We start from the raw sequence: 17,726 nt of genomic DNA, 5'->3' as shown, positions 1-17,726 counted from the left end.
AGTTGATTTAGTTTATCTCATATTAGTAGCCAAGGAGGTGATCAATTAGCCCCATCACCAAGTGGAGAAAGCTTCCTTTCAGCCCATCACAATACCCAAAATTCTCACTTGATCGTCATACCATCAAATGTTGTATACATGCCAGAAAGATTGTCACTCATTACTAGGCATGGACAAAAGATGGAATGAAGTTTGAGTCATGCTCCACCTCAAAAATGTCAATTGGGAAGCTAGTTTTTCACAGTAAAGGTTTTTAACTAGGGCTGGAGAAATCCTGGATTAAATTCGTTTAAAGAAGTCTTTGACTTGAAATGTAGAGCAAGACTACCACAACATTCTTCATTGAATCTTATGATACCATGGCAAAAGAGACCTGACCATGATCAAATGCATAATCCTCCTCATGTCATCAAAGATCAGAAACCACCAAGAAGAAACACACCCACTTGTTAAACGGGCATGGTTAATGAAATCATGACCCAGGATAAAAATACAGAAGTAACATTTTAAATCCTAACAGAAGTAGCATCTGTGATGTGAAGATGCTTGGATATTGTAACCACTGTCACAACACTTTATGCTGAATTTAGAAGGCTAACATACTGTACAAATGCAGCTGGGTTGCAGTCATACAAGGAAAAGCTGCATGATTGATTCTTGACATAGAAGATCACTTGCAGCCCAACCTCTCCAGGTGCTGCTGGTGCTTGGCTGCAGCTGCCTTGCCTGCAGCTTCTCGCTTCTGTGCCCTTTTTGCACGCCTACCTGTTGCATCTTTAGATGGCTCCTTCTTCTTGGGGCACCGGGATGGACCAGCGCCAGAGTCATCAAAAAATTGTCGATTGACAGGCCGTGCTTCCTTCCTCCCTGCCCTCACATAACCATTGTCACCCCACCTTCTGTTACCAATACGAATACTCGACGAGGTGCTAATATAGTAAGATTCATCTAGCTCATCATCATCTTGATCATCATAATACTGGGCATAGTCTTCGGGCTCCTCAGGAGCCTCTTCTTGGGTCTCTACTGTCAGAGGCACAAACCAAGTAGCTCGAAGGAGAAGGCAAACACTCTCCTCAAACATATAGTCATGAATACTGAGTGAATAAATAATGTTACAATATGAGCATAAATTCAAGTACAGTGACCACACTTTCTTAAAAGGAAACATGCACAAGTGGTATTACCAGCCATCAAGTGAGCGGTGAACATGGAGGGACTCGAATGGATGCTTGCACTGAGGGCAAGAAGGCTTCTGATTGTATGCTGCCCATCTCAAGATACATGTCACGCTGCTCAATGCAAACAATGGCCATCATAACATTAGCATCAAATGCAATTGAAGGACTTATCTCAAGATATGTCTTCTATGTTGAGCTCAGTAATCTATATGTAGTTACATAAATTCAACTTCAGTAATCATGCTTGGCAAACATGATATGTTATAATAATACACCTTCAAAGGTTGGCCTTGACTGGTATTACATGTATGCCTGAACTGCAAATTGCCAGGATGGTTGCCATAGTAAATTTTAGAACTTTAACTCTTGAGCAAACCTTATCAGGACTCAAAATAGTAGCACTGGTAAACTCAACATCTCAGACATCCAAAATACTAGCTTTCAGCACATGCATAGTTCTAATGCTAGTGCATAACAATTATTATTAGATGTACAGGATTATGTGACTTCTTTTTTGATGCTCAGAAGTGAGTGAATATGTTATTCACACAAGAGTTTGGGTTTTATGTGTGCGCGTGCATGCGTGCGTGCGTGTATGCATACCCTGTTACTTTCATGCACATGCAATATGCAAGCATGCATTTGTTATCACATTTTTCCTATATCTCTCAAAATAGTTTTCATGATTAGTAAACACTCGTCAATCCTTAAGCCTTCAAATGATTTTATCTGTAATTATGAATGAATAAACTTACTGGAAGTGACTTTGTATAAAATGATTATTAAACTTGCTAACCTTTTGAACACAATGACATGGAACGTGACATTACCATAAAGCTTATAAAGCGGGGAAGATTATGAGCAAGTACAAAGGCCCAAATTATAATGACAGCAATGAGAGAAAGGGATAAAAACAAAGGTTTAAGTTAGATTTTCACATGCAAAAGAGTACATTGAAATGATTTAGGAAGGGAGAAGAAAAAAAGAGAGAAATCAATGTGGAATGTGATATTTTAATCATGCAAATAAGGGGAAACGAAGAAGGAAAGAAAAACAGAGGATTATATTCAGATGATTTTACGATGATAGCAATGAGAAAATAAGGGATAAAACGGAAGTTTCCGTCAGATTTTCACATTTAAGAGAATGTATTGGAATGGATTAAGAAGGGAGAGTATGTACAACCACTATCCTCTCTAGTTGTCATATATGCAACAAAATCAAATTTCATAAGGTTTAAATCAAAGCAAACTAAACAAGATATGCATCGAGCAGTCAACTTTCTATACTAATAACTCATATGACCTTGAGAACAACATATCCTTTTGAGTCCAATTTTTGGCATGGCTTGTTCCGTTTTAACTTTTGAACAGTTGGATGTCATTTGAAAGATGACTCTGCCTCAAGAGCCGCCCTAGCCAACCTATATTAACTTTATTATATGATAAAAATAATCATAAAAGACTTTCTGAACATTCATAACACCTGTCCCATGATTTTGCAATGAAACCCTGCAATCGAAACCTTTTCCATAGTTTTTTCCTTCTCATCCATCCCAATGTATATTTTTCATTCTTCAGAATCCAAATATTATCTACACTATCAATAATTCCAATCTTTAAGCAGATATATATTTTTTTTTAATTTACCTTCTTATGGAAAACGATATTTCCCCATATAATTCTCCACTACAAAAATTAACCAAAAAACGTCCTTCTAAAACATACAAACACATCACCAGTGGGTTCCATGGGCTCAAATTTATCACATATCCATAACCAACGCAAACCATATCAGCAATTTAAAAATAAAAAAGCAATTGATTTAAAAAAAAAAAAAAAACTCTTTTTGCATTCACATAGAAATACTACTACAAGCATCACAAACCAAATGCTAGAATTAAAACAGCGAGCGAAAAAATTTCCAGAAACAAGAAGTTCTTTTAGACAAACCAGTAAGCATGCTCGCAACCTTTTACAAGCGCCATCTCCTGAAGAACAATCTTCTCCAAACATATCGCACAGAACCCGAAATCAGCAGCAGTTCCACACGAACCACCACATTCCATCTCCTTCGCATCATCACCCACCTACCCTCAAATCACACCAAAACACCAATAAATCAAGAAACTCCCACCAAAACCAAATCAAATCCCTCGACAGATCTCTCAAACACCGGTTCCTCCAAGAACGCAGATAGATCTAACAAATCAAAAGCCAAGAACATGGACATGGATTCATTACCTGCTCGTGGGACGGGTGCAAGAGGGCGATCTCGCGCTGGTCCTCCATGGGGCCAGAAAGGTTGGGCAAGGTGGAGAGAAAAAAAAAAAAAGGAGGGGAACGAAGCAAAGAAGAGGAGGAGAGGCGGGGTGGGGGGCTTCGCCGAGGAAGACCAAGGAAAGATGCGGTGGTTTATTCGTCGAATAAAAAAGATAATAATATTTTTCTCTTTATTACATTTCATCTATTTCGTTAGCGGGTTGGATCATGACCCGATCCATTTAATCCATTAATAATCTATTTAAAAATCTATCTAATAATTTAAATAGATCCATTTAATATATTTAATCTATTAAAAATCTATTTAATTTATTTAAATTTATTTATCTGCAGATTTTTCATATATTTAATAAATAGATTAAATTAGGGTTGATAAATTTTTAAACCGAAAGGACTCGACCAACTTTGCCACGGTATGTAATTTTGTCTAATAATTAAATAATAAAATAAATTGAGTCAATAACTTGCACCCAAGTTTGGCACTCAACTTGTTAAGAACCAGTAGAAAGACTGGTTTTTGGAGGGACGTGTGGTAGGAAGCTAAAAGGGGGGACGGAGTTGGGGGAGCGAAGACCGAAAGCGGTGGTCTTTATTTTTGGTAAAGCGAAAAAGCAAGAAAGGCGGTGGTTGCCGAGGCTGTTCCCGTGAAATGGATGAGGAGTTGAGGGGCGTCCACGTGGAGCTGTCCGGTCAACACGTGGCTTTGCACTGTAGCTGTCTCCTTCTTGACTTTCCTCGTGTGATTTTGGACTGTTTTTTAAGCGGTGCTGCCGAGGGCCAGAGAAATTATTGTTTAAAATTATTTCATAATATATATATATATATATATATATATATATATATATATAATTTAATAAAAAATAGTATGTTATTAATTTTTTTTAATTCAAATCAATAAAAATTATTGATTAATAATTAAAATAATATTTTTCTTTAAAAATTTTAATCAAACTCGGATAGCAATATCCTCTTCTAATAATAGAAGATGCGGTAACTTTCTATTATATGATGTGAGATGCACCTAATAGAACGGTTCTGATTAATATTTTTTTTTCAAGAATAATGATAATTGAATTGCCGACATATATCAGATTAAAAATTCATCAATTCAAATCTAATTTATTTATTAATTAGATTAAAAATTTATATCTACATTTGATCTATTTAATAAATAAATAATTTAATTCGATTCATACAATTTATTTATTAAATAAATCAAGTTAGATTAAATAGATTAAATGAATTAAATAAATTGAATTAAATATATTAAAAATAAATTAAATATATTTTAAATAGATTAAATATATTTTAATTTTAATTACTAAATAGATTAAAATAGATTGATTGAATCAAAGATCTAAAATTCAAGTTTTATCCATCTAGAAAGATTTAGACAAATTAATCTGCTCATGATCCAAAATCATTTATATCAAATCTAAATTTAAATACAAATCATTTATATATTGAATTGATGGATTGGATCAGATCATAAATTATCATTTTAGCTATTGAGACTTTGTGTGGCTATAATGGTTTTGGCGTCTAGGTGAGGTGATGCAACTAGGGGTGGCAACCGAATTGGGTCAGATCATAAATAAGTCAGATCAATACGGATTGGGTCAGAAAATTATCAATCCAAATTCGATCTGTTTATTAAATGAATCAAAAATTCAAATCTGAATCCGACATGTTTATTAAACAGATAATCCGACCCGATCTATTTAATCTATTTATTGAATAGGTCAAATTAGGTTAAACGGATTAAACAGGTTAAATAGATTGGGTTAAATGGATCAGAAACAGATTGAACAGATTTTAAACAGGTTAAACGAGTCTTAAATAGGATAAACGGATTAAATAGATCGAATTAAATGGGTCAGAAATAAGTTAAACAGGTTAAATTAGTTATCTAATTCAATCCGATTTGAATATTAAATGGGTTAAACGAATTAAATGGGTCAGATATCTAAAACCCAAATCCGATCCAATTATTAAATGGGTTAAATGGATTGATCCATTTATGATCCAAAATCATTTAACTTAAATTCAAATCTGTTTATGGTAGATCGAATACGGATCGAATTGACAGATCGGATCATATTTTGCCAATCTTAGATGCAATGTATCAAATCCTATTTTGCAATCATAGTTTAGGTACAAGTATTTTAAGTTGTTGTTTTGATGAGGGACGGATGGAAGGGAAGAATTCTTTACCGTACTAATCTTATTTTAAATTTTTTTTATCAATTTAATACATATATCAACTTATTTATCAGAGTGATGCAAATCTATAAAATATCATTTCAAATAGTATTTTTTTTAAAAAAAAATCATTTGAAGTAGCATTTTTTTGATCCTAGTCACCACCCACTTAGACACTTGCCAGAAAAAAAAATATAAAAAAAATTGAAAAACATCATTTTTAAGGACATTTTTTAAAAAAAATCATTTTGAATGGTGTTTTTGCAAAAATGCCATTCAAATTGGCATTTTTGCAAAAACGCCATTCAAATTGGCATTTTTGCAAAAACGCCATTCAAATTGGCATTTTTCTGACGATCTTCTCTCCCTCTTCCCCCTCTTCCTCCCCTGGCTGCCTCCTCCCCCCATCCGACACCCTCCCTCTTCTCCTCCTTCCCCCCTTTGGCCCTCCACAGGTAGCACCCCCCTCGACGGCGATCTCCCCCCCACCCCCCCTTAGGTCCTTTGCTGGCAGCAGCTACCCCCCCTTTGGCCCGACGGCGAACCCCCCACCCCCTCGATGGTGGCAGCCCCCCTCCCCACCCCCCCGACTTTTGGCCCTCTGTCGGCAGCAGCCATCTCCCTCGACGGCGGCCGCCCCCCACCTACCGGCACTCTAGTGGCGGCGACTGCCCCCCTTTTGGCCCTCTACCAACGATGGCCGCCCTCGACCCCCTGCCGGTGGTGGCCCCCCCGACCGACGGTGGCCACCCTTTTCCTAACCACCCCCTCGGTCCCCACACGGTGGGGACCCCTTCGGCCTGCCCCTGGGGGTGGCTGCCGGCCCCCTGGCAGCGACTGCCCTCCCCCTTTTGGCCCTCTGCTGACGGCGGCTGCTCCCCATCCCCTGACTCTCGACCGATCGAGCCATCGCTGACCCCCCTTCCCCCAACCACCCCCCCGGTCCCCACATGATGGGCCCCCCCTTCGGCCCACCCCTGATGGTGGTTGCCGGCCCCTTGGCAGTGGCTGCCCTCCCCCCTTTGGCCCTCTGCCGGCAGCTGTCGCCCCCTAGCCCCCTGCTTGCGGTGGCCCCCCTTTCCCCCAACCACCCCCTCGATCCCCACACAGTGGGCCCCCCTCCGGCCCGCCTCTGGTGGTAGCTGTCGGACCCCTGGCAGTGGCTACCCTCCCCCCGACCCACCCCCATTGGTGGCTGCCCCCCACCCCCTGTGGTGGCTACCCATGGCCCCCCTCCTCCACGGGCCCTCTGCCAGCCGACCACCCATCCGACATGACCCCTCCCACTGGCCCTCTCTTCTCTCTCCCTCTGCCCGTCTGACGCCCTCTCCCCCACCCACATCGCACCCCTCTTTTGTTTATGTATTCATTAATTTATTATATTATTAAAAATCGATCGAAATCTATTTTTTTTAAATTTAATTAAAAAATTTAAATATGTTGCATTGCATAGAATCGTAGATCCATCTTTTGATTAATGTACATATTCTACGTCATCTGTATATTTTTATATTTTTGTATGGATGGGAGAATTATGTATATTAGTCGATTGACTGTTCAGTTTGGATAATTTAAAAATTATAATTAATTCTATAGATAATTACGATAATCAAACGATATGTAGAAGATTCGAGAAAAATTTTGGACAATATTTTTCTTTAGTTTTCTTCACACATCTCTTGTCGTGTGGGGAGAACTAAGAGAAAATACTGTCGAAATTTTTCTCGAATCTTATTGCATATCATTTGATTACTGTAATTATCTATAGAATTAATCCAATTCCTGAATGGATAGGATCTATCTTTACTTATTAGTTGATGATAGAATGTATTTATTATATAAATTATTTTATTAAAATAAGTATTAATATTAAATATTTTGATGTTAATATTGTCAGATTTTTTTTGAAAAAATGGCTATTGCTCATGTCCGTCTACTATTGTATTATGATGGCATAATAGAAAATGGCAAAGATGGCATACAGTATAGTCAGTTTGCAAATCGAATGGTTAGACTGTCTTCATCATTATTACGTCAAGAATTATTGGACCATCTATACAGTGGTATTCCTATAGATAGAAAAAAATATGAAATTAAATTAAGATGAAGATCTCCTAATTTATCGAGACAGTTAATGCAGAGCAAGTATATCTTAGTTTCAATTGATGATGATGAAGATGTCCAAGAAATGCTGATATTTTTTTTTGAAATTTTCAGAATACCGATATGTTGAATTATATATTGAAAAGCAAGATGTACCCTCTATTAAAAATACTACTCAAATGATGGTACTGATATATTGAATACTACTCAATGACTGAATTTTCTATCGATTCGATGTTTCAAAGTAAAGATGAACTAAAGAGAGCTGTTGATCTTTATTATATTTGGAAGCATTGGACATATAATGTAGTTCAGTTACATTCAAAGTTATGGTCCATACGATGTGCATCATCACATACTAAATAAGAATGTAAATGGAGGCTTCGTGCTGCACTTTTGAAGAAGCATAGATATTTTCATATCACAAGATATGGGAGTTGTCACACTTGTTTGTTTACGAGATTGAATGGAGACCACAAACATATCAGTGGAAGAATGATTAGTACACTGATCGGATATTTGGTTGAGAAAGATCCAGATGTCAAAGTGGAAGCTATTGTGGCCTATTAATGAGCAATTTTAATATATAATGTCATACAGGAAAGCATGGTATGGAAAATAGAAGACATTAGTTGATATTTATGAAGAATAAAAGTTGTCTTATGCAAAATTATCCTATTATATGATGGCACTCCAAAATGCAAACCCTGGCATTGTTGTTTTATGAGATTTTTTTTCAACTGAGAATTTTGACGTGCAGATTTTAAATTATATTTTCTGGGCATTCGCACCATCCATTCAGGGTTGGAGGCACTGCCGTCCTGTGATTAGCATCGATGGCACATACTTGTATAGAAAGTTTAAAGGTAAGATGCTAATTGCAACAGTAGTTGATGTAAAAAATAGGATTTATCCCTTAGCATATGCAATTGTGGATGAGGAGATGACTGCTAGTTGGAGTTGTTTCTTTTCCGACTCAGGACACATGTCGCACAAGATAGAAATGAAATATATCTAATTTCTGATAGATATCTCGGTATATTGAATGTCATTGCAGATGAGTCTATTGGATGGAGTCCACCACATGCCTATCATCGATACTGCTTAAAATATATCTGCAGTAACTTCAACACTCATTTTAAAAATACACAGCTCTAAAGAGCAGCATGGCAAGCAGGGAGTACTCATCAAGTTCGCAAGCTTGACTTTATCATGGGTAGGATCAAGACAGTGAATGTAGAGGCTTGGACTTGACTGTCTGAGTTGGAACCAGAGAAGTGGACATTGGCATATGATGGCGGCATGCGTTATGGTATTCTAACTATAAATTTGTCCGAGATTTTTAATAGTATCGTACGAGGAGCTAGAAATGTGCCAATTACAGTTTGTGTTCAAATGACATTCTACCGTCTTATGAAATATTTTAATATGAGACGTGCTCAAGCTTCAAGATATATGCAAGAGAACTTAAATAATTTTTTTACTCCTCATATTGCGATTAAGATTGTAGAAGATCAAGTTAAAGCTAACCAGCATACTGTAACAGCATTCAATATCCAATGAGGCATATATGAAGTACTTACGAGAAAAGTAAATGCAGGATTAAGAGGTGGAGAAAATTCTCAAACTGTAACTTTAAATGATAGAAAATGTTATTGTAGAAAGTATAGCATTTATAAATATCCTTGTTCACATATTTTAGTCGTGTGCAAAGAAATTGCTGTACATTTTAGTGGGTTCATGGATGATGCATACACAGTTGCGGCATACATGAATGCTTGGAATGATGAATTTTATCTATTACCATATGAAGACTATTGGATGTCCATACATTTGTATACATATATTCCTGATCATCATCATTTGAGACCTAAGTAGAAAGGCAGATCAAAGTCAACAAAGCTGCGAAATAAGATGGATGATAGGCAAATAAGAAATAAGAATCAATGTGGCATTTGTAGAGAACAGGGTCATGATTGTCATCGTTGTCCTAGGTTACTTCCACGCACATCAACTTCAAATAGTGAAAGACATTAAGGAGTTATGTTATGTTTTATGTATTTTTAGAGTTATATATTATTTTATATATTTTTGATAGTTAAACTGTTGTGTAATCTATGTTATAAATTATATATTAGCCTCTCCATTGCTCTATATATAATTACAGAGTTATATTTATCATGAAGTGAATTAGTATCATATTTCTCATGCTCTAATACACTTGGGATGTATGTTATTGTTTTAAAGTCATTAGTGTGCTATGGCTTATGAGGGATGGCATCTGAATCCTCGAGACCGTAGTATTCTTACATTGCAGGATACTCATCGCTCATAAGCCATCATAGATGGAAGTGTAAGTATTATATTTTTACTATTTATATTTTGTTAAAAAAAATTTTGCTTGAGAGATACATATTATCTAATTATTCTATCTTATTGCAGGAACCTAGACACCTCCGATTACGACGAGCTGATGCTAACATATGGAGGACGGAGGACATCTCAGATAGAGTTTTAGATTATTTACGATATCTGAGGTTTTATGGAGTCTATCGGATTGGATGCATATAGATGGATGTTGGTCTTATTACTGCCTTACTTGAGAGATGGTGTCCAGAGATACACACATTTTATCTTGCATTCGGTAAGGCGACCATCATATTACAGGATGTTAGCATTCTCACCGGACTATCAGTTGATGGTGAGGCAGTTACAGGAGCTGATCTTACTCTTAGCATTCCAGAGTGGCAGGATGTGTGCCATCGATTATTAGGATTTCAGTCTGATGCACAGTTTTTTGATCATTCACAATTGAGGATAGAGTGTTTGGATGATCATTATCGATATTTTCATATTGGAGATGATGCACTAGAGGAGATGGTGCGACAGTATGTCAGGAGCTACATACTGCGATTATTAGGGGGTGTCTTTTTGCCTGATATTTTCTCGAATAAGGTGAAGTTGATGTTTTTACCATTATTATTCGTAGTCTATTAAAAAATGAGCTTACTAATCCAACTTTATGTTTAATTCTATCAATTTTTGTGGGAGCTATATACAGATCATGTATTGTCCATATTACCACAGAGTTGCACGAATGGACTTGATATATGGACTGTTAGGATGTCACTTATTTATTTTAATATGGTGGAGTGATACCTTCCAGATCGTGTACTATGATAGTTTGGCTAGATTCAGGGCATCTCAGAGCAGTTTGATACTAACCAGCGACTTTATCGTATTGATCGATGAGGGAGAGCTCATATTGACTGATGTATCAAACATGCACAGTAATATCACTATTTGGAATTCACGACTAGATCATATAGTTCATAGTGATCATATATTAGGAGGTCATCCATATACTGAGGATTACAAGACTTGGTTTCTTAGCATTACAATATCGATCATCAGACAATCTCGGTATACAGTTTCAGGATACAAAGGTGAGAGTTCAACTATGCGTATGTTGGTAAGGTCTCGAAAATTATGTCTTATGTCTCTTATATTTAATTTTAATTCATTAAATCTTTATTTTATATAGCTACATTATATCTTTATTTTATGATCTATAATGTATTGCTAATTTTCTTTTTGTTATGTAGACTGATCATTTGTCAGATCTTATGCTGGACACTCGTTGTACTTTATCTGCGATTGATGAGGATGAGCGGATCCGGATACTGCGGAAGATAGAAAGATCATGTTTAGGGACATTAACGGCGATTGGAGCATCCTATGCATCAGATATGAGACATACACCATCACCACATGCTCTAGATATGCCAGCACCATGTATTCTACGGATGTCATTGCCACATGCTGCATATATGCCACTATTTTTTGATCCACAGATGCCAGGACCTTCATCTTCCTACATACCCCAGATGACAGCACCGGATCCGAGTTGGCATCATGATTTTTCATCTGAGTCGTTTGATTTTTTTTGTTCCGGGTCTATCATTGGATCCATATGAGGGAGTTGAGGGGGTCACTCAGCTTGTAGATGCTCCAGCAGCATCTATTATTCCGGATATGCATGTTCAGGAGACGTCCACTGTTATATAGGAGGGACCATCACAGGTGACATAAGAACATGAGCGACTATTGAGGACTTTCGTGAGAAGGTCCAAGCGGCCACGGGCACCACGACGTCTTTGTGGGACTTAGTATTTTTTGGATTTGTAGTACTGTGAGATTTTTTTGTAAACTGTATACTTTTGTTCTATCTTATATTATTCATTATTGTTTCTATCAGAGTTTTAGATATTTTGCTTGTTTAATTCAAGTATAAAGATACTATATGGTTTGTCATGATTTTCACATGTGTCTCAAAAAGAAGTTGAGAAAAAAAATATCACATTAAAAAAACTATCTAGATTTCAAAAATAATATTATGCATCAAAAAAATATAAATAATAATAAGAAAATATAAAATTTTTTATCCATTTATCGTTATTTTTAAAAATAATTTATCGAAAATATATCATGTATCTAAAAAAATTGGTTTAAAAAATAAAAATAAAATATATCATGAACCAAAGGTTGAGATGAGGAAAAAAAATATCTTAGAAATATCATTTGGACATATGCCTCTACTTTTTGATCTACAGATGTCAAAAACTTCATTTTCCTACTTGTCTCAGATGACAGCACCGTGTCCAAGTTGGCATCATGACTCTTCATTTGAGTGGTCTAATTTTTTTATTACAGATCCATCATTAAATACAGATGAGAGGGTTGAGGAGGTCATTTAGCTCATAGATGCTTCAACAGGATCTATTATGTATGTTCAAGAAACGTCCACTGATATAAGAGAGAGACCATCATAGGTGATATAGGAATAAGAGCGACTGTTGAGGACCTTCTCAATAGCTACGGGCACCATGACATCCGTATAGGACTTAATATTTTTTATTTGTCAGAGATTTTTTTTGTAAACTATATATTTTTATTATATTTTATATTATTAATTATTATTTTTATTTTACTTATTTAATTTCAAGTATTATGATGCTATATAGTTTGTCATGATCTTCGAAAAAAATTAAAAAAATAAATTTATATTGAAAAAATTATTTAAATTAGTTTAAAATTACGTACAAAAAAATATAAATAATAATAAAAAAATATACTACATCTAAAAGAAATTACGTAAAAAATATAAATAAAAAAAATATAAATTTAAAAATGTCATCTATTTTATAAATATCATTGAATGATGATTTTAGATTTTTTTTTTTTTTTTTTTTAATCATGTGTTCAGGTGAGTGTCGAGTCGGATGAAGAAATACTATTTTAAATAATATTTTTTTAAAACAAATATTATTTGAAATAAAATTTTATAAAATTTATATTATTTTTATAAATAAATTAATATGTGAATTAAATTGATAAAAAATTTTTAAAATTGAAATAATACGGTAAAGAACTCTGAAAGGAACATGTCGAATATTCGGCACATTGGAGGATCCCTCTTGCAAGCAAGCAGTTGTTTATCTCCGATTTGGACTTCTCATCAAGCGGTGTGCCGTCACGTCATATCCATCTTTTACCGTCTGTAGAAAACGTCAAAAGTCGATTCATCTGGCAGACAATAATGGTCCGAGAAGACCATCATGATAAAAATAATGAAAACAAATTGCTCATCTCAATCAGGAAGACACTTGCCAAGATTTGAATGTAGAATTTTAAGATCTCGGCTCCGTGAAATAGACCATTCAATACAACACGAGGACGTAAAGATGCAGACTAATGATTTCTTTAATCACTCAGGATAAATTTATGAAATAATATACTAGATACATCTAACCAATGAAAAATAGAAAAAAGTATAAGAGAGTGAAATAAGAAAAAGCTTTTATGAGACGAGGCTTAGATCATTTCAGAAAATTTGCCATCTCGACCTCTAGGACTTGAGGGGCCTAATAGCAAGTACAAGATTGGCCCTTCAAAACTCCTAGAGTTGAGCAATCGTATCAAGAAAGAGGTGTTACGAGCTTTTAGCGACCAGCTAGCCTAGCCAGTCTATAAAAGACTCCAACAGCTAGCAACGGCATCAAAGATGAGTTGGGTTTATATTTATTTTTAAATTAATTGGATATGTTAAATATGGACAGATAAGCATTGTATTTGAGTTTGTTATTATTAGATATAAAAATTCTTATGCATAATCATCTGTATATATAATTATATTTATTTATGTGTACCATATATCAATATTTTTTTTGATTTTGGATGAGATGATATCATTCGTTTCATGATTGCCAATAGCAATAAATTATAGAAAAAATTATAATAACACCCCCTTAGCTAAAGACATATCCCCAAAATACCCTCTCCACTGTAACATAAAGTGGTTGTAGGATAGAAATACCCTTGATATATATTGAATGGAATGGAGTCTCAAAGGATCTTTCATGCAAAACATATCTCAAAGCACCCTTAGCATATGACCTATAATTAAGGATCACCCACCACATAGATCGTAAAGTACTCCAAACCAATTTATTCATCCATTTGCATAGATCTCAAAAAATCTCTAGTAGATGACTCATAGTTAAGGATCATCCATATACAAATCTCAAAGCATTACAAATCCCTTCATTTATCCACATGCATAGATCCCAAAAAACCCTCAATATATGGCCTATAGTTAAGGATCATCTATCATGTGTTGAGATTCATTACCAAGTCTCAAAGCAATTGAGATTTTATTTTTAGTTGGTCATTAGTTTTAATAACTTTAGGATTCTCTTTAATTATTTTCTTGTGAAAGTTGTTAGAGTTTGTATTCTTATAGATTTTTAGTTTTTGAGCTAAGATAAGAGTCAAACTCCCATTCATGTAATCTTCATATAAAGGGATCTTTGGTGTCTCATTTGTGTATGGAAGAGTGTGAGAGTTGTAAGAACAAAGAGAGAAGAAATTATTTGTATATGTGGAGGCTCTTTCGTGAGGTATTTTTATGAAGTTTTAGTTTTTATTTCTTTTAAATAAATTTATTTTTTTCTAATTATTTTCTTCCATAATTATTTTTTCTAGTGATTCTCTACAAATATTTTGTTTGATGTTTGTTTGGATTTTAGGCCGGCACGATCAATCTGCTCCATGTAGCAAGCTATTCTACATGATATTAGAGCTACCTCGAGGTTCTGAAGATTGATGATCCATGTATTTATGATTTTATATGATATCAGAACTATAGATTTTAAGATTGGTGGCTTGTGTGTTTGTAGCTCTATATTGTATTAGAGCCATAGGTTTAAAGAGTGATCGAGTGATTTACGACTTCGATCAGATTTATTTGAAGTATATTTATTTTTCGAGCGATAATTTGATTGTTGGTGGTTCCTATGTTCGTAGCTCAGCATAATTGAAAAAACTTTCAGTAATTCGTTATGTGGTAGTGTAAATATGTAGATTTTTGTTTTAGTGATTCAAAAGATGAATCATTATAACCGATGCTACTATCTTCTTTATCAATAGACTCTTACATAAGATGCCTAATCTCACCAATATTAATATGGCTACTTTTACTACTATTATTTCTCTTTGTAAATTGAACAATACATGTTATCTATATTAGAAGACTCTTATCAAGTCTTATTTGAAAGGATAACATTTATAGGATGTCTTGGATGAATTGATGATGATGCTAACAGATGAGATTATAAGAAGAAAATGAAATCAAAAATCTAAGAAGGTAATGTAGATTATTCAAAATTTAGCTAATAAAAAAAATTATTGCTATATTCAAGTGCAAAGGAGCCAAAGAAAACATAGCATATTCTTACAGCTGTACACTCAAATTTAGGTTCTAGGCTTTTCCAAATATCTAAAATAAGAATAAAATTGGTTTAAAGATAAAGATTTGAAATAAGAAAAGCTTGATCAATTAGAGATAGGATCAATTTTTGAAGACTCAGAGCATGATAAGGTTGATTAGCTTGAGGATCAATCAAGTCCATAAAAAAATCTTAAGCAAAAGAAGCTTGATCAAGTAAATGTTGTATTATAAGAGATCGTGATTGAAGTATCCGCTAATTATGGAGTTACTTAGGAAGAGTTAAAAGATGCTATGATTGATCCAGGTATAGAGATTCGTGTTGAGAAATTAAATCATATAGAAGAGTCTTTTATCGAAGCTATTCAAGTTCTGGATATTTTATGTAGAGATTTAGTTAGTTATGAGGATGAAATATTGACTAATTTTGAAGTAGCTTCAAAAATCAAGTAACATAGAAATATATTTGGTGGAGATGATTCCTGCTATACCTTTGGTCAACAAAATTATTGATATATCAGTTAATTTTGAAGTTACTACAAAGTTCAAGCTATTAGATGACTCTATGCATAAAAGTTTGACTCCATTTGTAGATGCCAATTATATGCAGATAATTGAAGCTACTCAAGTTGAGATATATAAATATAACCAAAGTTCTATTTTTGATTTTACATATATATAGGTAATAATTGATATTCATAGTTATTACAACCAATAACTTGATGTTCGTTGAGATGAGTTAGATGTCCAAAGAAATCTTAACATCATAATGAAGATTCTATTTTTGATTTCACATATGTGTAGGTAACGACTGATGTTCGTAGTTATTACAATCGATAACTTGATATTTGTTGGGATGAGTTAGATGTTCAAAGAATCTTGATATCGTGATTATGGAGTCAGTGGCAAGAGAAAGTGTTAGTTGACATTATCGATTTCGATATATGCATCGAAAAAGATGAGCTAGCAAAGAAATTATTGTTTGAGCCAATAAAAGAGTTTTGCCATTTAATTATTGATTCAATAAGTTGTTATATATTGTTATTACTATAGCAATGATGGTGATGGCTATGATAACGTTTTATGATATCAATAAATTCAATATTGTGGATATGGACTTTACAATGAGGGGAAGGTTGAGATTCATTGTCAAGTCCTAATCCAATTAAGATTTCATTTTTAGTTGATCATTGGTTTTAAAGACTATAGAAACTCTATTTAGTTATTTCCCTCTAAATATTGTTAGAGTTTGTATTTTTGTGGATTTTTGATTTTGAGTTAAGATATAAGTCAAACTCTCATCCATGTGATCTTCATTTAAGGGGATCTTTGGTGTCTTCTTTATGTGTGGAAGAGTATGAGAGGTGTGAGAAGAACAAAAGAAGAGAGATTATTTGTGAGACTTTTATGAGCCATCTTTGTAAAGTTTTGGTCTTTAGTTTCTTTTGAATAAATTTATTTTTCTCTTTCAATTTCTTTTCTATAATTATTTTTTCTCACGATTCTCTACGAATATTTTTATTTGGTATTTGTTTGTATGTTGGGTCGGTATGGTCAATCTACTTCGTGTAGCATGCCATTGTGCATCATGTGGTTCTCAAAACACTCTGAACCCATTCATTCATTTATCTATAAGGGTCTTAAAGCATTCTTAGTATGTGGCCCACAATCAAGGATCACCAACCATGCAGATTTCAAGAATTTTGCATAAAAAGTTTGAATATCTTTATCATCTTAGTTGAATTTTGGAATTTTGAATTCTATTTCAATACGTAGCTTGATTTGTTTGAGTGCAAATTTTCTTTAGATATTTCCAGATTTTATTGGCTATTCTAAATGGTCTTAAATTTGAGGTAATATCTTTTTCACTGGAATTCAAAATCCAAATGATGACCCTAGCATCTTTTGTTTCTCATTGAGTATTTTTTTTATCATCATTAGGTTCTAAAATAGACCCATCAAGGATTCTAGAAAGATCCTTGCTTTCAACAAAAAAGCTCAAAAATAATTTTTTTTAAAAAAATAATTTTTCTGTTAAACTAATTAATAGATATAGTCTGTGATTTTATCTTACCAAAGGTAAGTAGAAAAATTTTGAGAAATAAAATAGAGATCACATTTAGGAATCAAATGAAACTGCAACCAAATGAGATAATATCCGAAGCCAAACAC

The 17,726-nt window shown here is 34.4% G+C and overlaps 1 protein-coding gene across 1 annotated transcript; it reads right to left on the bottom strand.

Moving 5' to 3' along the window:
- Positions 1–429: 429 nt before the first annotated feature.
- Positions 430–3,596, bottom strand: LOC105049116 (uncharacterized). The gene is made up of 4 exons (XM_010928676.4): positions 3,425–3,596; positions 3,134–3,270; positions 1,188–1,292; positions 430–1,097 (listed from the first exon to the last, which is right to left on the bottom strand). Exons 1-4 carry the CDS (start codon positions 3,470–3,472, stop codon positions 671–673), a joined length of 717 nt encoding a protein of 238 aa, XP_010926978.1. The 5' UTR covers positions 3,473–3,596; the 3' UTR covers positions 430–670.
- Positions 3,597–17,726: the final 14,130 nt, after the last annotated feature.

Source organism: Elaeis guineensis, chromosome 7 (assembly GCF_000442705.2).
Source record: "Elaeis guineensis isolate ETL-2024a chromosome 7, EG11, whole genome shotgun sequence".
In the NCBI taxonomy this organism is placed as follows: domain Eukaryota; kingdom Viridiplantae; phylum Streptophyta; class Magnoliopsida; order Arecales; family Arecaceae; genus Elaeis; species Elaeis guineensis.
Note: the sequence above shows the minus strand (reverse complement) of the source record. Positions and strands in the feature narration are given on the sequence as shown.